Genomic DNA, 22,928 nt, shown 5'->3' on the forward strand with positions numbered 1-22,928 from the left:
TGGTTTTATTATTTACTTATTTCGTTTTGTTTATTATGGCTAATGTTAAAAAAAGAAAAAAATCTGTGGACTGAATAACTTTTATTTTGACACCGGAATGCTGAAAGTACATAGTGCACAAGTGCAATGTTTTTAAAGCTTGTAGGAGCTAAACATAACATTGAAATGTGCAGTATTTATCATCTATATAAAAAGGCGCAGTGGGATATTTTATTGTACTAAATGCTTCGTTAGTTTTCTGAAAACATTCAGACGTTTTAGGGTTAATCTCGTCTGGTCCTCCAAGAACCCGGAAACACAACAATCTGACAGCTTGTCTTCATTTGTCCGCTCATTGGTAAGAATTTTGTCTTCTTATTTATTTTTTTGTCAAGTTTGAAATGTCATTATATATGTGCATAGATCATAATGCATTGTTTGCACCGATTTTATATTTGGCGTAACTATAAACGATCCAGTAATGAACGGAAGCAGATTTGTAGGGTTTCTTCACTAAAGATTAGCTAGAATTCATATATCATAATTATTTGCGATGAACACGTAGCTCAGAGATGTAGTTCATGGACTTTAAAATGCTTAAGTACAGTCAGATATGACTGGGTTTCCTGTTGCTAGCTGATTTAAACCCATTACATACATTCCCATGAAAAAGGTTGTTCGGACTTGATACAGTTCAGTTGTTGAATGTTTATTAAAGCTAATTTAATTATTAAAGCTATTATCACATTTCATTTTCAAATTGATAGTCTAAACAGAGTGTAATGTGTACACCATTTATAAAAATGTAATCGTAAAAATGCTTTATATTGATCTCTAAAAAAAATTAGGAGTGTCACTAAATGTGCAAATTAAGGTACTTTTTTCAGTTTGAAAATGTAAAATATGTAAAAAAAATAAATAAATAAAATAATAATAAGTACGTAATTTTTTATACGTAATTAGGATATCTAGCTATAAAATTAGCCTTAACAAGACATAGTAAGATGTGGTGAAAATGACACTGAAGAACCTTTTACTAGCCACCACTGTCAAAATGTAACTTAAATGAAAAACAGATAATATAATAATTATCAGATATTAATATAATATGCCAGGTTCTGTAAGTTCTACAGCAGGTAACTGCTATTAGGTGCCATAGTCATTTATTGTTAGGGTAGCAGTTATTTAAAGAAAGTCAGAGACCCAGTTGGAGGCCTATTTATAAGAACACTATATAAGGAGTATATGCAGGGATTAAGGGACTGCCAGCAAAGTGGTAAAAATATGGAATTAGTCTCAAACATAAACTGCCTCCTCCAATAAAATAAGGTTTTAGACACAGCTTTTATCAAGTGTGACTCGTGAATTGATTTACAGTAACAACACTGCAGCATTTCTGTAGCTGCTGTCTGATATTGATGAGAATTAATAAATGTGTTTTTATGTCTGATCAGAAAGGGGGTCCTTACATAAAGGCACAATGCCTGACCTTTGGCAGGATGCCATGGACCACGCTGTGACTTTGGCCAGGAAAGCAGGAGAGGTGAGACAGCATCATTCTTTTAAAATAAATTTTGTAATTTGAGGTCATTTTTACAGACACATTTTGTTCTCTGTTGTCTTCAGATCGTGAGGAATGCTTTGCAGAATGACCTGAAGATCATGTGCAAAAGCTCTTCTGTCGACCTGGTCACTAAAACAGACCAGAATGTGGAGGAACTTATTATTACGTCAGTCAAGGAGAAGTTTCCTGGACACAGGTATTGAGTCCTTCATACTAACACAGTGTCAGAAGAGCTTTAAACCTTCTTATAGACCTTATGTAGCTCCGCCCCTTTTCAGCACTACATTCACTGTCTTCTGGTTTGTATTGTAATGTAAGGTCATACGAATTTATGAACGAACTGCTTGTTTTAAAATCTTCCCAGTCTACTAACTCTTGACATCTGCTTCGAACATTACAATCCTCATCATAACCTTCATTAACTCTACAGTAAGCAAATCCACCTCACCAGCTAATTACTCTTTAATGGTGATGCTATAGAAATATACAGAGCTACCCCAAAAATGGAAGTTCAGAGACAAAATTCTGAAGATGAGTGTGCACTTCTCTGGCGCATAAGGTCTATACATTCTGTGTAAGTTCCTAGATTGAGCATATTGGGTCTACAGTAAAGAGACAGTCACTGCTCCTGTTTATTTCAGTTTCATTGGTGAAGAGTCAGTGGCTGCAGGAGAACCTTGTGTTTTGACTGAAAACCCAACATGGATTGTTGACCCTGTGGATGGGACCACTAACTTTGTGCATGGGTAATTTTTATTCACTGATAAAAAATAGTAAAAATCAAATCAAATAATTACAAATTAAAAGAAAATAAAAAAATGAGTATAATGTAATATTAAAATTATTGTCAATTACAAATATAATTGTGTTAGTGAAATGGTTATTTTAGCCAGTGTTTCTTATTACTCATTTTCAGCCATAACTTTTCTATCATGAGCTATACAAAATAAATATGCTTTTCTTTGTCCAGATATCCATTTGTTGCTATATCCATTGGCTTTGCTGTCAACAAAATGGTAAGCTGTCTTTAATTTTAGAATAACAAAGTGACAGCACTGGTAATGAGATGAAATCAGAAACTGCCGCTCTGCTCCCACTTTGTTTTCCTGCTCATTTATCATGCCTTTGGAAGGTTGGAAGTTCATCCAGTGGGAAGAGCGTCTGTCAGACTCATCATTCTTCTGTTGCAGTTAGAGTTTGGTGTGGTTTATAGCTGCATAGAAGACAAGATGTACACGGCTCGAAAAGGGAAGGGTGCTTTTTGCAACGGACAGCCACTGCAAGTGTCGGACCAAAAAGGTAACCGTTCTTCTGAGCATGTCGATCCAGTTGCATTCCGTGTTTGTCTGTTGGCAATCATCTTAATTCTCTCTAACGGTTTCCATATCATTAACAGAGATTAACCAGTCAATCATCGCTACAGAGTTTGGCTCTAATAGAGACCCTCATGCTGTTGACAAGATTTTTTCAAGCATGAGGAAAATCTTATGCCTGCCAGTTCATGGGTATGTGCCAGGTTTCTTTCACACAACCTCACTGCAACAGATTTGCCCTTAAATTTAATATTATCTAATACTATGTACATTGCAATTATACTGTAATGTGCATTAACAAATATCTCTTGAATATTAATTTATTTTCCTTTTAAGAATACGTGGTGTTGGGTCTGCTGCCATTAACATGTGCTTGGTAGCATCTGGTTGTGTCGAGGCCTATTATGAGATTGGGATCCACTGTTGGGATGTGGCAGCTGCAGCAGTCATAGTCTCAGAGGCAGGAGGAGTTCTCATGGATGTTGAAGGTAAAGAGAGCTCTTGAAAGTTGTTACATCATTTTAATGAGTTCTATTTTAGTTTTGTCAGCTTTTATTTTTATATGTTTGAGTTTGAATTTTAAATTAGGTTTTAGTAATGTTGTTATGTGCTTCTGTCATTATTATTATTATTTGTTAATATTACTTAGCTTTCATTTATTTTTATTTCAGTAATTTTAGTAGTTCTTATTTTGTCAGTTTGTGCCAAGACAACATTTATCATTTTTACATCTAATATATATATATATATATATCCATTTATTACTGTATTGTTTTTTATAGAATTATAATTTTTAATAATTTTTAGTTAATAATTACACTATTATATCAATATAATTTCTCAAATTTTTGTGAGTGGTTTGTTTTTTAAAAATATGTATAATATTTAAGAAATAACTTTTAATTTTATTGAATATGATTGTTGTGTATTAACTTTTATTTTTCCTTTCAAAAATGTCCTCAGGTGGACCGATGGATCTGATGTCTAGAAGAGTTTTGGCAGCTAATAACAACATAATTGGAGAAAGAATCATTAAAGAGATTGAGGCATTTTCAGCTGTTAGAGATGATGAACCTGTAGACCCTATCAGATAAACCTTGTTTTAGCCCCATGTGCTATTGATGTCTGGAACATTACATTTGAAACAATGTATCAATATTTAAATGCTCTGCCATCTTTTATGTTGTGTAAACGATTTCTGGCTCATGATATTGAAAAAATGTATTACAGTTAATAAATTAACAAATTACAAATATTTTCCCACGTTGAGCTACTGAAAGTCAATGTCTATTGTCATTCAAATTAAGGCTTTTTTTAATAACGTATACAAGTTCAATATACAAGAAGTTAATGAGGAAAATGTATCCTTTTTTTCACCGCCAAAGTAAATAATTTCAAACAATGCCAACTGTTGCCAACTTGCCCGACGTAAAGTCGCTAGATAGTTATATGCAAATTAGCATATTTTTGGCGCCATTACGTTATGTTATGTTACAGCCAGAACCGTTGAGAAACAACGTCTTTCCTGAATGAATCAATGACTCACTCATAATACAACCTCCCACCTTGTTAAAACGATTTAACTTGCAGAAAGCGCTGCTGTCGTGAGCGCCTACACACTGACAGGCGGAGATGCTAAAAAAAGTAAAGTCCTAATGCCAGCTTTTTTGAAGCAATGCTCAGCCAAATAAGTTAAAATACAAACCAAAAGCACAAATATTCCTGGCAGCTGAAAATACACAAAAACTTGACAGGCTAGGTTTTAACTGGTATGCTCTTTCGTAAACGTAAAGAAATGAGACTGTGAGAAAATAAATGTTTTATATTCACAGTTATTCACACAGTAAAATAATCATATCAGCAACACATATCCTCTCTCACACCTCTTATGGATCATGCGAGTACCCACTTCACAAGGGCCAAAAGTGCAAACTTGTGCTCAGTATAATGCATATACTGTATAAAGCTGATTTAATACACTATTAATATAAAACAGTTAGAACAAGTACGAGTAGATCCTCACTGCCAACAATTAGAGAACTTGAGTAGTTCTGAAAGCCACAAGCTTTTAACGGAAGTAAGCTTATGTGTACCGAGTGACTATATTAAGCATAATACAGAAACTTCAGGGCTCATATTGTAAAAATAGATAAAAGTCTTGCATCATTGCTGGTTGCTCTGCTCATTCTTAAGCATAATTTCCCTCTGGAATTACATTAAAATTGTGTAGGGATAAGAATAATGTAGCCTATTGAAAAACAATTTGGTTGGATCCAGAGTTGTCACTCCATTAATGTTAATATTGACTGCAGAATTGCATATAAAGTCCATGTGCTCTTATATGCTCTTTAGTCAGTCAGCAGCAGTAGTTGCTGGGAGTCCTCAGGAACGGCCCGGCTCAAGATGGAGTACCACGGAGCTCCAGCCGCAGGAGGAGAAGCAGGGGACGGTGTGGGAGGAGCAGCTGCCAATCCAGGAGCTGCACCGCTGGTCAGACTAACCTTCTCTTTTAAGATCTGAAAGGATACAACACTTTATTTGAGAAAGGGCAGTTACAATCATCACATTTGTTTTAGTTGTCATACACATAATTGCAATCTCACAGTGTAATTGTGTATCACTTATGTATTTATGATTGTACTGATTCTAAGACATTGCAAACAAATACTGCTAGGTAGAATAACAAATATTCTATAGCATTATGATTTTCAATTAGTTAACTCCCTTAATAAATAAATTACAAAAATGTGATTTAAATGATAGGGTATGTCAGTGCACAAATTATGCTTTATTCTACATAGTAACATGAATGATTTGATGCCAGTAAGCACTAACCTGCCGAAGTCTGTCCTCGTATCGTTGATCTGGTTCTAAAGGTTGTTTTTCTGGCACAGGCACTTTCCAGCGGTCCATTTCTGCCTTCAATTCTGCACCACCTAACAGTACCACAGGGTCCAGTGCATTGTTGTTTATTAACTCCACCAGACACTCTTTATAATGTACCCTAAAAGTTAGAAAATAACATTTGATAACATTTCTTGAGTTTGTTGTATATATGGAAGAACATAGTTCAGTGAATGATTAAGAATTATGAGAGCAATCGTTCCTTACATGCAGTAACCACTGTACTCTGGGACAGCTGTTCGTCCACATGGCTCCTCCTTCACACCTCCTGATTCTTGGAACTCCATTACACCACAAATACCTACAAGGGACACATTTGAACGTGTACTGTATTTTAATTTTGTTACCGAAACACAGAAACTGAACACAGTCAAAATGCTATCGGAGAAATGCTAATTAAATATTACTGTTCCGGCCGATGATTTCAGTCCTCCAAACCGAAACCGGCCAAACCCGAAAATTGCTGGTTTTGACAAATTTTCAGGTGCCAAAATTTCAGTGCATCATTAATCTGAACATTACAAATAACAATATAACAAATGATGTACCTTTAGAGTGTCTCGCTGCTGTATTTTTGGGGCTGAACATGAGGGGATGTGATACCCCATAGTGCTGAAAAGATAAATAAAAGGAGTTTAGCCAGTTTAAAGGATACTCCACCCCAAAACAAAAATTTTGTCATTAATCAAGTACCCCCATTTCGTTCCAAACCTGTAAAAGGTTTGTTCGTCTTTGGAACACAATTTAAGATATTTTGGATGAATACCGGGAGGCCTGTGACTGTCCCATTGACTGCCAAGTAAGTTACACTGTCAAGGTTCAGAAAAGTATGAAAGACATCGTCAGAATAATCCATCTGCCATCAGTGATTCAATCGTAACGTTATGAAGCGACAAGAATACTTTTTGTAAGCGAAGAAAACAAAAATAATGACTTTATTCAACAATTCCTTTGTCAACATCATGCTGCGTATGCTCTTCTGTATCAGCCGCGCCACAAGGATGTGCTCTTTTCTTTCAAATCAAAGCTAAATACACATAGAAACAGTGCATCCTTGTGGCGCGGCTGATACTGAAGAGCATATGGTGATATGGAGAGACACAGAGGAGACTGCTGACAAAGGAATTGTTGAATAAAGTTGTTATTTTTGTTTTCTTTGCTTACAAAAAGTATTCTCGTCACTTCATAAAGTTAGGGTTGAATCACTGATGGTAGATGGACTATTCTGACGATGTCTTTCATACTTTTCTGGACCTTAACAGTGCAATTTACTTGGCAGTCTATGGGACAGTCACAGGCCTTCCGGTTTTCATCCAAAATATCATAAATTGTGTTCTGAAGACGAACTTAGCTTTTACGGGTTTGGAACGACATGGGGGTAAGTGATTAATGACAAAATTTTCATTTTTGGGTGGAGTATCCCTTTAACCATGGCTGGGTATAATTGGCAGCTTCCTGTTTGTGCTAGACCACAGTGAAGACATCTATAACCTGCAGCAGGGTCCGTAGTCTAGGAACACTCCAGTCTCTCAGATGATATAGGCAGTTTCGAGGGTGATGAGCATGTAAACCCTTAGCTCCGCACTCAGTAGAAAAAGTACAGGCCTGCAAGGACAACAGATGCTCATTAATTGACACAGAGCTCTGTGGTAACTATAATGACGACTGCTGAGAGAACAAAACTTACAGAGCCTTGTTTAAATGGCTGACTGCAGCCTCCGCAGAATTCATGCTGGCACTGAGTGCATTTGAAATGCAAACAGCCTCCTCTGGCCAGGAAGAAGCGAAATTTGCATTTTGGACAGTCTGAAAGGGGCAAGGAGAACGTTACAACCAGGCAAAGTTCCAAAAAGACACTTTGAACCAACTTTGTTTTACCTATTTTGTTCCTGCTGAGGAGCTGCTCCAGCCTTGAGTTTTGGTACTCGGGGCTGTTGAGTTGCTCCCACTCTTTGAACTTCTCACATGAGATTCCTTCATGCTGTGGAGCCCACTAGACAACAAACATCCAGATCAACAGCCTCCATCAATATGAGATTACAAGCATCAGCACAATGCAGGGGCTCAACAGTAAGAATTGTTTAGTTCAGATGTTTACTTGTCTGGCTAACATTTTCAATGACCCAAATTCTACATTTTATTTCTAGAATGTCTGTTTAGTATGGCTCATAATCATTTTTTTTTTTAACAATATTTAAACATTTATATAATAATATTATAGATTATAGTAACATTTATTTATATGTGCACCACCATTCAAAAGCACAGTAATATTGAGAAATGGTATTACAATTGTTTTTTTTTTATGTTTTCGAAAGAAGTCACTTATGCTCAACAAAGCTGCATTTATTTAATCAAAAATGCAATAATGCAATAAAAAATGAAATACTTTAAAACACCATTACAATTTAAAATATCTGCTTCTATTTTAATTCCTTTTTAAATTGTAATCTATTGTTGATGCTCAAGAAACATTTCTTATTATCAATGTTGAAACCGGTAAATAAATGGCTTTACTGTCACTTAATGCATGCTTGCTGAATAAAAAAATTAAAAAACAAAACCTTATTGGCCCCAAACTTTTGAACAGTATTGTAATTTTTTTTTCATCAATTGCTAAGTAAATACTTAATACTTATAAAAATGACCAAGTTTATCATTTAAAGTTAGACCTGCAAAGTACACAGCTTATATCACAGAACTTCAAGCCAGCTAAAAACTCACACTTTGGTTGGAAGACTAAGGCATGTGATGCAAAGCATTGTTGTTTGTAATGGCAAAACCTAACCTACCGGCCTTTTACATTGAAAGCATGTGCTTTTCCCACAGCTGGGGCAATCCATCCTCAGCCTGTTTGCTTCATGAAGGAGCCCAAAGCAACACTAAAAAACAATGACAACAAAAATATAAACAGACATAAATCGCTATCATGGTCAGACCTGAAATTAAACCACATAAAATATCTGCGAATAATAGAACTTACATGTGTACACCAGCGGAAGTTGGGCATTTCTTGCAGTGCCTGGTCTCTGAGCTTCCTCTGGAAGAGCTCATGGATCTGGGGGTCCAAATAATACCTGATCTACACATACAAAATTATTCACAGTTAGTCATATTCAATATTATATTCCATATGGGCCAAAAAAACATGTTTAGAGCTCCACACCTGTGTGTCGAGTAGACTGAAGTACTCCATGGACTCCTCCCTGCGGCCTCTTTGTACATCGGGAAGATTACAGAGGGGACACACAGCATGTACTATATTCTTCTCCTTAATGACAGAGGAGAAGTACTTCTTAAAACAGCTCTCACAGAATGTGCAAGAGCAGTGTGTCATGGTGACCATCTGAAAAAAGAAAAGAGAGGCAGATACTACATTTAGGAATGAAAGATAGCCTACTGTCTATTATCCACATGTGTAAAATAATATGACATAAATCAGGACTCAACAATAAGACTGGCTGATGTCTTAGGACCAGAGAGAGTTTCATATAAAATAAACACACACACACAAAAAATGTAATGGTCCTCTAAAACAAACAAGTCCTAAATATGCATTAATCTTGATCATTTAACTATAATTATTAAATATTATATGATTACTAAAACTGCATTTATTGAATGCAGTTATTATTGATAAATAAAAGTACAATTTAAATGAACCATTTCCTATTTAAATATGTATATAAAAAGTAATTTATTCCTGTGATGGCAAAGCTGAATTTTCAGCAGCCCTTTCTCCAGTCATCAGTGTCACATGATCCCTCAGACACTTGTGCTGCTTAATATTTTTGTGGAAATTGTGTTTTTTTTTCAGGATGAACATCTTCACTGTTACTTTTGACCAATTTAATGCAGCTCTTGCTGAATAAAAGTATTAATTTTAGTGCTGTCAATCAATTAAAAAAAAAAAACTAATCGCACATTTTAAATATGCTTTTATATTGAAATAATTCCACATTCAATCTTCAAATTAATGTAGAAACAACATAAAGAGTATATTTTGTCTAAAGGCAAGTATCACTGATACCAATACTACTAATGTCTCTAGGAAATCGCCCCCCCCAAAATTTAACCACTGACTCTATCCATTCAACATTACAGTAGCAATAATTGAGAGCTATGAATTTTAACATTTATTAGACTTTAAAAAAAGTCTAGTGAACTTAAAACAATCTTCACATAAACCCATTATAATAAATGTTGTATCTTCCTGTGCCTTTCAGCAAGTAGGAAATATACAGAAACTGAATAATGTTATTAAACACTAAATTCTAAATTAAATATAGATGAATACTTAAAGCTGTTTTTTTCTTTTATTCTTCAATCACAGCAGCTGGGTTATAAGGTTATTTTGGCTGCTCTGATCGCGCATCATATTTTTTCACAACTCTTTACCTTTTCTGACCCACTTCAGGGGTGTATTCCAGAAAGCAGGGTTAACTTACCGTGAACTAAACCCTGAACTCTCGGTTGATTAACCCCAAACCTTGCTTACTCGAGGTATGTGGTTCCAAAAATGCGTCCGGGAGTAAGTTCATTCAACTGAGAGTATGTTCCTGGTTAAGACTCAAGACATTCTCAACAGAGCGACGAATCGACAAGTCACTATGGAAACGGACGCTAAGAAAAAGCGCGCCAAGCTGTTTCTTTCTTCTTCTTTTGTTCATTAGTTGTTTACATGCTTAGTGCATATCGCCACCTAATGGATGACCGTGATTTTTTTTTCCCATGTAATCTTTAATACTTGAGAATGTGAATTATATTTTTAGTTTTATGCTAATTATATATTGTCATATCAGATATGTATTTTGATTTAGAATTTAGACATTATAGAAAATCCATGTGTGAGATAATATAACATGTAATAAATAAAATAAATAAATATTTATAAGTTAAACATTACCTTGTCATAGTGTTTTATAATTTATACAGATAACTCTTATATATGGCAATAAAAGAAATAATCATATTAGAATAATGTTACCTTATTTATTACTTATATTAGTGCTTCCTCATTAACATATTAAATTTTTATATATATATATATATATATATATATATATATATATATATATATATATAATAAGCTATATTACATATTGTAATATTATATAATGCTGTGCGCTATCTGTCACGCCCACTGAAGGCTCGCTGAAGTGAACTAACCCTGGTTAAGTTCAGAGAGTGAGTTGCTATGACTACTAACATACCCTGAAAGTTACCTCCATTTTTGGAACCGAAAGTTGAGGTTATCCACTTACTTACTCTTAAACATACCCGGGTATGTCACATAACCTGCTTTCTGGAATACCCCCCTGGTCTTAAAGTTTTTAGTTGTAAGCTGACGAGTTGAGTTTTGTGAGTTTGGTGGGTTGTTGAAGGATTTTTTTGAAAACTGCATTTCACAGACAGGTTCTGAAATGTGACTCATATATAACAAATACTTACATACATGCACAATTTTAAGGTAGCTTTAATCACCTCTTTTGGTAACTTCATGAGTTTACTGATGACATAACTATGATATTGCTTGCTCTAAGTTTCATTTGCACTTTAATATGATACAGCGCATTAATATAATACAGCTCGTGTCGCCGTATTTGTGTGTGCAATTGAAGAGCATTTGCTACGAGTACAATATAATGGCTGACAGGACAGGAAAATTGTTTTTTTACTGGTAAATGGCCTGACAACATCTTATCTAACCACAGTTCACTGTTCACTGTACCTTTTCCGCACTCGTTTGACTAGCGCCTGGCAATGAGGTGAAGTTAATTGCGTGTCTGTTATGTGGTCATAAAGACATTCTGCATCTAAATAAATGCAATTCTTGTCAAGAAAAAAAAAACAGATGGAAGCAGCAGTTGGGAGTGGGGTGGCCAACCCTAGCTCCACCCCTGCGTTAAATATTTTTAATGCCGTTAAACTGAAAAAAATGAATCGCATGTGTTAATGGGTTAATTTTGACAACACTAATTAATTTAATTTAAAAAAATCATTAAATATCAATAATCATCATATATGGCATAATAATTTGAGGTAAATAACAAATTTGATGTGGTTCCATATTTTTAGGTCAAGAACACAATTAATTTATTCTCACCCTGTTGAAGGACACCTGCTCCTGGCATATAGGGCAATCATGGCAGAGATATTTCAGAGCAGAGGGAAGGTCTCGGCATGACTGCACTGCTTCCAGGACATCTGTGGAGCTGAAACTGCACCCTTCCAGACTCAAGATGCTCCTAAACATTTCAGCTTTCTCACCTTGAACACCACCTGGGAGCTGAAAGTAGGTTATGTGTAATACAATCCTGTACAAAATGAATGAGTAAAAAAATAGGTGAGGGGCTATCCTGATTTGGCCTCCTCTTACCTCCATGTCCTCAAACTTCTTCAGCTGAATAAGAAATTGCTGCTCATTAATGGTAATCACCCTGTCGGGCTGCTTTAGAACATGCTCTGCGTCTGGAAAAACACAAAAGCGAACAGTAAACTTTTAAATGAAATAATACATTTTAGTTTAGTGGAGGTTAACAGTTCTGTTCCGTATTACCTCTTTGGCGTCTGAAGAGCACCCAGGCCTGGTCTGGCAGTGCTGCAGGGTATTTGACATCTAGAACCTCTCCTCCTGCATTCTGCCTCCGCTGGAAGAAGATGGTGAGCTTGTTCTTCATCTTGCTGGGAGAGACGCCCACAGGAAGCCGGCTTACCACCACCTTGTGATGATCATCCACTAATCCTGATTGAACTCCACCACCACAGTCCTGCCATGCTCCTCCAGCATGATGAACATCTTTATGAAAAAATAGATTCTTTTTTAGTTCAGTGTGCTATCTGCATTGTTTTACACAATGGTGTGTAAGAGGCCCCAGTACAAACTGGAAAAACATTATAATCACTTACATGTTTAATACATGTGCAGATACAGATAATGAAAAACACATCCAGAAGCTACATGTCAAGCTCATTTATATTTATTCAAGATCCAGTGAAACTGCTTGATGATTCCTGTGTTGATGTATTTCTGACTGAAACAGGATTTGTGTGGAACATACCGAAGCTGCTTGATTTTCTACTTTCTAGTCTGTGGATGATGTTATAATAATAATAATAATAATACATTTTATTTGTAATGCGCTTTTCTTAAACCCAAAGCGCTACAGTAATAAAGTAATAAATAAAATAAAATAAAAAACACCAAAAGCAATACAACAGTTCATTAGACAAAGACAGTCTTAAATAAATGTGTCTTAATCAACTTTTTAAAATAACCCAACGTTGGTGCATTTCTGACGGGCAGAGGAAGGACATTCCATAGCTTAGGGGCTTTGTATGAAAAGGCTCTTTCACCCATGGTCTTTAGCTTACATGATGGCTGGTGAAGTGAAAGAGAGTTAGTAGAGCGAAGAGAGCGTGATGGAGTATAAGGACTGATGAGATCACAAAGATTCTCAGGTGCAGTCCCATGAAGTGCCTTGTATGTTAAAATAAGAATTTTAAAATCAATTCTCGCATTTAAGGGAAGCCAGTGTAATTGTGAAAGAACCGGTGTAATGTGTTCACGGAGAGAAGTACAAGTGAGCACACGAGCTGCAGAATTTTGTATATACTGAAGCTTGCTCAACAACTTAGCTGGAAGGCCAGAGAACAAGGCATTACAGTAATCTAACCTAGTTGTTATGAAGGCATGTATAAGCCTTTCTGTGTCTGCAAAAGAGAGAAAAGGTCTAAGTTGACCTATGTTTCTCAGGTGGAAAAATGCAGTTTTAGAGATGTGTTTTATGTGTGCTTCAAATGATAATTGAGATTATAGAGTGCAAAGGTTGGGTTCCAGGAGTAAAATCCTATTTATTTTCTTCATAGTGGAATTGATTTTTTACAAAAACGTATAAACCGTTAAAGTAAGACCTACTGTGAGCTTCGAGGTTGTTAATCGAAAGTATATGCTTTTGTTGAAGCCATTAAACTGCATTATTTCAACTTAATTTTTACATAATCATAGCAAAAAGTAGAATTTACAGTGTAAAACTACCTGATCTGTGATTCTACTAATAAATGTCCACAAATCAGACAACTACAACAAGCAAATCATTATGAAGGAACTCTTTAGTGCCCCACAAACTCACATTAAGCATTGCAAATAGAATTGTTCTTTTTCTCTCATTAAAGCCATCAAGAACCTTTGTCTTTTTGACCAATGTTTGAAGTTTCTAATGATGTGCAAAGTTTCTAATTTTGTAGCTGGTTGGTTTAATTCATGGTTTCTAACTTTTAATGAAGAATTTTTTTTTTTTTTTAGAAATCTACTGAGCCAAGGCTGCTGAAAAAGTGGGCGGGCACTATTGAACTCTTGAAATGTTGTTATGCAAAAGGACATTTTCACTGTAGAGGTCAATTGATTGAACAAAAATGTGTAGATGAATAGCAATTTTTAGTTTTTTTTTTACTCTATTCATCAAGTCTTTAAAAACACTGTTAAATGTTCTGCTATTTACCTCTCTCCCTGTTGCTCAACTGGTACATGTTGACAACTCTTTGTAATTGAAGGCTTTTGAACAGGTTGTCCATGTCATCAACATTAGAAGCATTGCTGGTGGGTGCTGAAGCAGAGATAATCCTTAATTAATTCAAAAATTTACGAAGGGGGTTTGAAAATATTACAACTGAATATTTTTTTAAAAAACAAAAAACATATTACCTGAGGCAGGAGAAACAAATGGGTTTGTTTGGTGGTTAGCTTGAGCACCAAACGTGATCCCGAAATCCAGCAGCTCTTGCGTGTATGATCTCCTTACCGCGCTCATCTCTGTTTCACTGGCTTGATTCAGGTTCATCTGGGACTTTGTACTCTTGGGTAGGCCTAGGAAAAGAAACCTTATGGTTTGCCAGGAATAGAAAATGAAAGTCTGAAACAATTTATGACACTAAACCAATGCATTTAAACAGTTTATTAGATCAGCATGCTTTTTGCTAACAAGATGGAGATTATAGCTTTGTCTATTAACCCACTAAATATTATAGATTCACACCAGGGCTGCCAGGTTTTCACAACAAAACCTGCCCAACTGCTACTCAAAACTAGCCCAATCATGTTTCGAAGGAGGAACCCCCAGGGAAAATTGCATACATGTTTTTGGTGTGATTCCCCTGGAAAATGCACATTTTAGGGGCTAAATATCACATTATTGGGGTCGCTTAAACCCGCGGACATGAAAAACACCCCACAGCAACAGTGTTAAAGCAGCGCAATTAAAGCGTTAATTAAAATAAAATAAATGTTAACCAAAATATAAAACAAAATATAAACAGAATTCTAAAATATAAAAAAAGAAAAAACGTAAACTTACTTGAAAAATCTTATGAGATGTGTTACTTCACCATATAGGTAAAACAAAAAAAGTTAATATTTTTTTTTTTTTTTATATTTTTTTTGAGAGTTTTGATGGGGAAATTTTTCTTTTTTTTTTTTTTTTATTTTTTTTTAGTTTAATTTTCACTAAACCTTCACCCAAAAATCAAAATTATGTCATTAATGACTCACCCTCATGTCGTTCCAAACCCGTGAGACCTCCGTTCATCTTCGGAACACAGTATAAGATATTTTAGATTTAGTCCGAGAGCTTTCTGTCCCTCCATTGAGAATGTATGTACGGTATACTGTCCACGTCCAGAAAGGTAATAAAAACATCTTCAAAGTAGTCCATGGACATCAGACGGTCCGTTAGAATTTTTTGAAGCATCGAAAATACATTTTGGTACAAAAAATATCAAAAAACTACGACTTTATTCAGCATTGACTTCTCTCCCGGGTCTGTTATGAGCGCGTTCACCTCACATCCGGTTCGCGAACGAATCACTCGATGTAACCGGATCTTCTTGAACCAGTTCACCAAATCGAACTGAATCGTTTGAAATGGTTCGCGTCAACAATAAGCATTAATCCACCAATGACTTAAGCTGTTAACTTTTTTAACATGGCTGACACTCCCTCTGAGTTCAAATAAACCAATATCCCGGAGTAATTAATTTACTCAAACAGTACACTGACTGAACCGAGCCAGATAACGAACGAAACATTGACTCGTTCTCGAGTCAAGAACCGTTTCTGTCGGACGCGTGCGATTCGAGAACCGAGGAGCTGATGATACTGCGCATGCGTGAAGCAGACTGACACACAGCGCGTTTGAACTGAACTGATTCTGTGCTAATGTTATGAGCGCGGGTAAACCGAAGGCTTGAATCAAGGGCAATCATCACCAATGAAGTCATTACGTCGAGCGCAAAAGAACTGGTGAACCGTTTTCGGCAACCGGTTTATTGAACCAAACTGTCCGAAAGAACCCGGTTCGCGGAAAAGAACAGAACTTCCCATCACTACCGGTGATCCGAAAACCGATGCAACTGGTTCTTGACTCGAGAACGAGTCAATGTTTCGTTCGTTATCTGGCTCGGTTCAGTCAGTGTACTGTTTGAGTAAATGAATTACTCCGGGATATTGGTTTATTTGAACTCAGAGGGAGTGTCAGCCATGTTAAAAAAGTTAACAGCTTAAGTCATTTGTGGATTAATGCTTATTGTTGACGCGAACCGTTTCAAACGATTCAGTTCGATTTGGTGAACTGGTTCAAGAAGATCCGGTTACATCGAGTGATTCGTTCGCGAACCGGATGTGCTGTGAAAGCGCTCATAACAGACCCGGGAGAGAGAGTCAATGCTGAATAAAGTCGTAGTTTTTGATATTTTTGGACCAAAATGTATTTTCGATTCTTCAAAAAATTCTAACGGACCCTCTGATGTCACATGGACTACTTTGAAGATGTTTTTATTACCTTTCTGGACGTGGACAGTATACCGTACATACATTCTCAATGGAGGGACAGAAAGCTCTCGGACTAAATCTAAAATATCTTATACTGTGTTCCGAAGATGAACGGAGGTCTCACGGGTTTGGAACGACATGAGGGTGAGTCATTAATGACATAATTTTCAGTTTTGGGTGAACTATCCCTTTAAATAAAAATGAATAAAAACATTGACACATTTAAAATAAATAAATAAAATAAAATGACAAAAACACACAATAAAATTACTAAAACATTAGCAAAAATGGACAACATAAAAATAAAAACTAATTCAAAATATTAATAAAGACTATAATACTATCTCAGTGACACTAAAATTGGTATATAGAGAGTACAAAATATACATAAAACTGAAAATCTGAAGTAGTGAACAATCAATGCAAGACTAGTATTCAGCAGAAAAACAATGTTTACTGTTGCTGGCATGCTGAGGCACAGATGAGACGGACGCTCCATGTTGAGCTGTTGACATTTTTTGCACTGAACTGCTGCCTGTATGTGGCCAGCTGCGGCACAAACAAACAAAATAAGATGATCATTAAAAAGGGGCTAAACTGAGAGACTAGTGTCAAATGCTTTTGATAAGAATGACTGAACTGAAACTCAAACAAGCACTGACCTGCCATAAGATGAAACAGGATTCGGTTGAGCTACCAGTTCAGCCGGCAGGTGTTTTGCTTGAGAAGGTAGTGGAGGGGTTCGGACTGGATGGGTGGCAAAAAGAGGAGTTTCACGTTGAAAGGCGGCAATCATCTCTTCCAGAACTATCGACATGTTTGACCAGCCCTAGAAATCAAACATTAAAATCCAGAATGAAATATACACATTAATGACTTCAAATAAGAAAATGTACAATAACTGTAAAAATTACTTACAATCTTCCAGTTGCTGAGGCAGTGCAGAAGGATGCGACCATTGGCATCAACATTGCCGCTTTTAGCATTGATGATCATGGAGGGTGAAGGACAAACAAAACACCTGGGTGGGTTTTTGGGATGGGTCTCATGGATCCATATACAAACTGGAATGTTGTACATAGCACCTTTGTAACAACACGATACAAATTTAATGAGTTTCAGTTGATGGAAAGCAATTACAAACACTGGAAGGTATTAATTATAGGTTACAGTAAAGCTACTGAAACAGTTACCTTCATATGTTACAGGAACAGTGCCACCCAAATAAACCAACTTCTTCTTTTCATTGTTGGGATAGACTGTAGAAAGAGAAGAGAACCGAACTCAGGAAATACACATGCAAGAAATAGTGCACAGTGAGCAAAAAGTCTACATAGAAGTTATACACTTGTTTTGAAAGAATTTTATGGTTTATATAAGAGGAGACAGACTTGTCACAGTCTGTAGACCCATGAATATTTCTCAGTGTACATTTACTTTTAAAAGTATATTTCAGTATAGGCACAAACAAACCCATTCTTAGCAAAAATGAAAACCATTATGATAACTACATTTTTGCTCAAAAGTTTGGAGTCAGAAATTAAATAAAATAAAACTATTATTCAACATGGACCCATTTAATTGCTCAAATGACAGCAGAGACATTTATAATTTTATACATTTGATGTACTTTATAAATAATCAAATTATCAATTTTAAATAAATGCTGTTCTTTTAAACTTTCTATTCATCAAAGAATCCTGAAAGAAGCATTACGACTTGGTTAAAAAAAAAAAAAAAAAAAAGCTATTGAACATAGCTTAGGGAAAAAGAGACCAAATGTGGGGTATGTAGACTATAGACCATTCAGAAAAATATGACACACAAAATAAATTCATGGAACAGCAAACATGTACGAGGCATTATACAGAAGTTACATAAAATTAATGTTTTGGCAAACAAAAACTGAAAATAACTGTTTAAATGTATAACCTTAATACATGTGATAACTTGCCCTGATCTGACATTAATGAAATTTGGTTAAAACTGTCTTCTGACATTAGTCTACATGTACTGTATGACCTTGTGGTTTTGTTGCATTCACTGTTATTGCAAAAAAAAAAAAAAAAAAAAAAAAAAAAGATGACATTGAAGTTTCAGTTCAGACCTCACAAACATTTTGATTTAAGAGTTGTGAATAAAAACTGTTTGAAAATCAGACCCCTGGTGTGCTTTCAAAGATAAACTTACAATAATAGTCCACGTATAACTGCAGGTGTGGGAAATCTGTCAACACGTCTTTGATGTCATCAAGCACCTCATCAGGGTAACAGTAATTACACTATTGAGAAAATATGAAGATAGATGACTGATCAGTAAACAAGGTGATCCTGGTGCACCACAACCTCAACAAGATAAATTTACCATGGTAACCAATAGAATTTACCATGGTTTTACCACAAATAAAACAAAAACATGTTTGCTATAATAACCATAGTAACCACAAATTAACCATGGTTTTGCTACACTAGCCATACTGTAGTTTAACCATGCATTTGTAGTAAAACGGTGGTTATACAAATGGTAATCAATAAGCTAAAAAACAAAACAACAACAAAAAAAAAAACCTTGGTTACTTACTATAATAAAACCATGGTTAATTTTCGTAAGGGCAGTTACGACAGCCATTGTGTTTACAACAAAACTGGTATTAATCACTACTAACAAAAACATCGTAAACAAAATGACAAGAAAGGAGAACGCATATTCTTTATAAGGGACTTTATTATGATTTCCGTCCGGACAGCTACTGAAATATCTAGTTCAGTATGTCATCCTTAATACTGTAGTACCGGTAATTAGCTTATTAGCTCATGAACAATTACAATCTGGTAAACCGTAGCTGCCTCGCTAGTGTTGACAGCAAACCTACCTCGAGAAGTGTTTGATACTTCAGATCAGCTGTAACGCGCGACATCCTCTAACTGCACGAGCACCGCTCATGCATTCAGTGTCAAGTTATTTTACAATAAAAGCTGGAAATCATATCTGTTGCTTCTTCCATCGCTTAAGTTTAGAATGTCATTCAGCCAGTTTTGGTCTCTTTCGCCCATGAACATCACTACGTCTCACTGATACGGAAAGTTCAAACCTGGTTGCAGTAGTCTGCCATATTGAGTGTGTCAGGAAGTAAGCTGTTTGAGTTTTTATTTTGTCTTATGTTCCGGTATTTGCCTTTCATGCGCTATTTATTTTTCAGCCTAACTGAATTTGTGTTCTAGACAACCACACGGAGAGGCACACATTAAAACGATATTCCTGATCGTCGACCCTAATATGGACGTAAACAACGTCCATTGATGCAGTAACCTACCGCTGGATGTCAGTATAACACATACAATCTCTCCATCACTGCACTGTCGCTGCCTCCCAATCCACAGAGAGAAAGAACAAGTGAACTGTCAAGTACTGAAAGCTTTAGAGTCAATATATGTTTATTATTTATCTGGGTCATTGTAGAAGGTCTTGTGGAATTTTACTATTAAGGAACTGGCATTTGTTTAATAGAATCTCTCTTTATTTCTTTTAAACATAGAAAGTAGCTATTGCAACATGTAAAATGGCAAATTTTTATTAAGTTAATAAAAGAGAGTAAAGTTCACTTGCTTATAAATTCATTCTACCACACATATTTAGTTTGCAGGAATAAAACAAAAACTGCATACTGGAATATGTTTGCAGTGAAATTGAAAGTATAGCAACATGTAAAACGTCATGTGCAACGAATGTCAAAACGATTTATGAATTTTTATTTTTGTAAATTGATGAGAATTTTGATAAAAAGGTGAAAAAGTTGTCACAAAGGAATTCTTTTTCTTTTTTATCTCTTGCTTCTGTCAGGATTTGGCAGTAATGTTTCTTATGTGCATGTTTCATGATATATATATATATATATATATATATATATATATATATAATATATATATATATATTATATATATATATATATATATATATATATATATATATATATCAATCTATGTGAAATATGGTTTTGTGTTTTGGGGGTGAATCTAATGGAATTTTGACAAAATAGAGTACAAATATAACGAAATGGTATATTTACCTTTTTAAAACTTTTCAGGCAAAGTTATAGAACATTTTTCATCCCAAGAATCAATAAAGATCATCTTTCTTTAAACCTTGCAATTGCATTTCCAAACTAATCTTCCTTCATTAAACGACTGTTCAAACATTATGAGAAAGAAAAGGTCTGATTCACTGGCCATCTCATGGTTTTATACTGTCAGATAGCATCTAGAATTTAAGCTCCATGTAGTTGGCCAAACCAGTCTTGTGCTATATCCTACCAAGATAACACAGACTAATTTTCTGACTTATTTCCCATCCACCGAGAACCCATGAGGTGACCATGAACACAGGACTGAGTAGGTGGACAGACAGGCCATAGAAAAAAAAACAGTGATTTATGATGGAGAGGTAGAGATAAGAGAAGCAGTGAAATGAATGTAGTTGTCACTCAATTGTGATGGCATGACCTGGGTTTCTGCTGATGACAATGTCTACCATGTGTGATTATGCTATAGTGTGAAGGTGACCCCCAGAAGAATGAGCAAGTCCTCTGAAAGTGGGGCAATGCATTGGGGAAACAGACATTCTGGTAGATGTTCTCTTTTGATTTTCTGTTCTTTTAGTTATTCCACCAGATGTTTTAATATAAATGTTCATTGTATGTTCCATATTGTTACTCTCTGAAATAGCCTTCTTCATTCAGTTGCAGCTTTCCCCTGTTGAAAAATCCAGCATATGGTGGTTAGATATGTTTTGTAGCATGGCTGCTGGTTTGAGCTGGTTTAAGCCGGTCCTTAGCTGGTCATGATCTGGCTTAAGCTGGTCCTGAGCAGGAGCTAGTTGCTTTACCAGCTCATGACCAGCTAAAGACCAGCTTAAACCATCTCAAACCAGCAGCCATGCTTCAAAACATATCTAACCAGCATTTGCAGGTTTTTTTCAACAGGGTCAGCAGTCAAATAGTTCCTACTATTAGCAGCTGCCCATGACAACTTTATATTTCAACACGGAAGTAAGCTACTTCCTGTGAGACTTCTGATTCAGTCTCACAGAAGTTGCTATGGGTAAATAAATAGAAGAAAAACAAAAGTGCAGTACATGTTTGTTAAATTTGTTTGAGAAACAAGCTTTTTTTTTTTTTTTTATGATAAGTTATTAATACATGATGTTATATAATAAATTGTTGCATCATGAACCATAACAGAATGTTCATGTACAGCAAAAATAACTGGAAGCGACTGACTCCGTTACACATGTTACAAAGGGTTGCCCCTGTGCTTGTGTTAAAAATAACTAAACTGTAACCAGCGCTACTTTCATATCTCTTGTATCACATAGCAAACTCATTTTATACAAACACAGCTTGCACCAGCTCAGTTATCGATTCTAACATGAAAATAATGGTGCTCGCCTTGATTTATGACGAATTGTACTGTACGATTTTTTTTCTTAGAGAAAATAATAAAACAAATAAAATATAACAAATATATTTCATTTACACATATTCATTTATTTGGTGAATAGCCAAATAATAAGTGAGCCTACTAACAAGATTGCTTTTTGCAAAGCAATCAGGACACCACAAAGGTAATAGTTTCCCAGACACACTCTCAAAATCTTTGTGTGAATCTCCTGGTTGTAACATAACAGCTTTCTCCAGCCAAGGTGAAATAGTCTCCCAGGTCCAGGCCTCATTGTGCCACTGCCCTACTTCCAGACAATGGAAGCACACTTCATTGCACAGGCTCTCCATGCATTTCACTTTGGCAACAGCAGGCCTTCTTCGCTATCGCCCCTGGAGTGAATTTACCCCAGCTGTGCATTAAGCCTTGCAAGTCCCCCTCTCTCATCACAAACACGCACACACACAATCACAAAGTGTACACACAAGGCTTCACAGTCTTTATTGGTTCAGGGTTAGGCTGTACACAGCTGCCGCACACACTTAAATCCAGACTCAAACAGACCGATGCTGTCTGACGGCCCAATTGAAAACCTTTCTGAGGTTCAATAATGGCAACATTACTAGCAGCTAAGTCTCTTTGTCACATGTGAAGTTTTCCACATGAAAGTGGGCATGCATTGCACACTCCTTCCTGGAAGGATATAAAAGTCCCGCAGGCATCAAGATCCCTTCAAATTAGCAGGCGTTCAAGACTTTGCGGGGACTGAGAAAGCAATGCTATTGGTCCCGACCAAATAGCTCTAATTAAAACCTGGTGCAGGGTGGAGGGCTGTCAGGGTGGGACTGTGAAGTCAAAGTAATCCAAATGGGGAAAAAAACTTTCCCTAACAAGGTTTTCAATCGACA

General features: G+C 35.9%; 2 protein-coding genes across 2 annotated transcripts; one reads left to right on the plus strand and one right to left on the minus strand.

Moving 5' to 3' along the window:
- The first annotated feature begins 82 nt into the window (after nt 1-82).
- On the plus strand, nt 83-4,111 carry LOC109051361 (inositol monophosphatase 1-like). The gene is made up of 9 exons (XM_042774039.1): nt 83-337; nt 1,434-1,522; nt 1,606-1,739; nt 2,185-2,289; nt 2,514-2,559; nt 2,734-2,842; nt 2,940-3,048; nt 3,193-3,344; nt 3,820-4,111. The coding sequence occupies exons 2-9, from the start codon at nt 1,460-1,462 to the stop codon at nt 3,948-3,950; spliced, it is 849 nt and encodes a 282-aa protein (XP_042629973.1). The 5' UTR covers nt 83-337; nt 1,434-1,459; the 3' UTR covers nt 3,951-4,111.
- A 552-nt stretch (nt 4,112-4,663) lies between these two features.
- Nucleotides 4,664-19,819, minus strand: LOC109065048. Its single transcript, XM_042773967.1, has 21 exons — nt 19,458-19,819; nt 18,776-18,866; nt 17,779-17,844; nt 17,504-17,670; nt 17,248-17,414; nt 17,043-17,134; nt 14,465-14,626; nt 14,262-14,366; nt 12,320-12,559; nt 12,140-12,231; nt 11,867-12,049; nt 8,927-9,106; nt 8,744-8,842; nt 8,553-8,642; nt 7,639-7,753; nt 7,448-7,566; nt 7,252-7,365; nt 6,309-6,372; nt 5,968-6,061; nt 5,692-5,860; nt 4,664-5,372 (listed from the first exon to the last, which is right to left on the minus strand). The coding sequence occupies exons 1-21, from the start codon at nt 19,500-19,502 to the stop codon at nt 5,205-5,207; spliced, it is 2,622 nt and encodes an 873-aa protein (XP_042629901.1). The 5' UTR covers nt 19,503-19,819; the 3' UTR covers nt 4,664-5,204.
- Between the last annotated feature and the right edge of the window lie 3,109 nt (nt 19,820-22,928).

This window comes from Cyprinus carpio, chromosome A2 (genome assembly GCF_018340385.1).
Source record: "Cyprinus carpio isolate SPL01 chromosome A2, ASM1834038v1, whole genome shotgun sequence".
Lineage (NCBI taxonomy): Eukaryota > Metazoa > Chordata > Actinopteri > Cypriniformes > Cyprinidae > Cyprinus > Cyprinus carpio.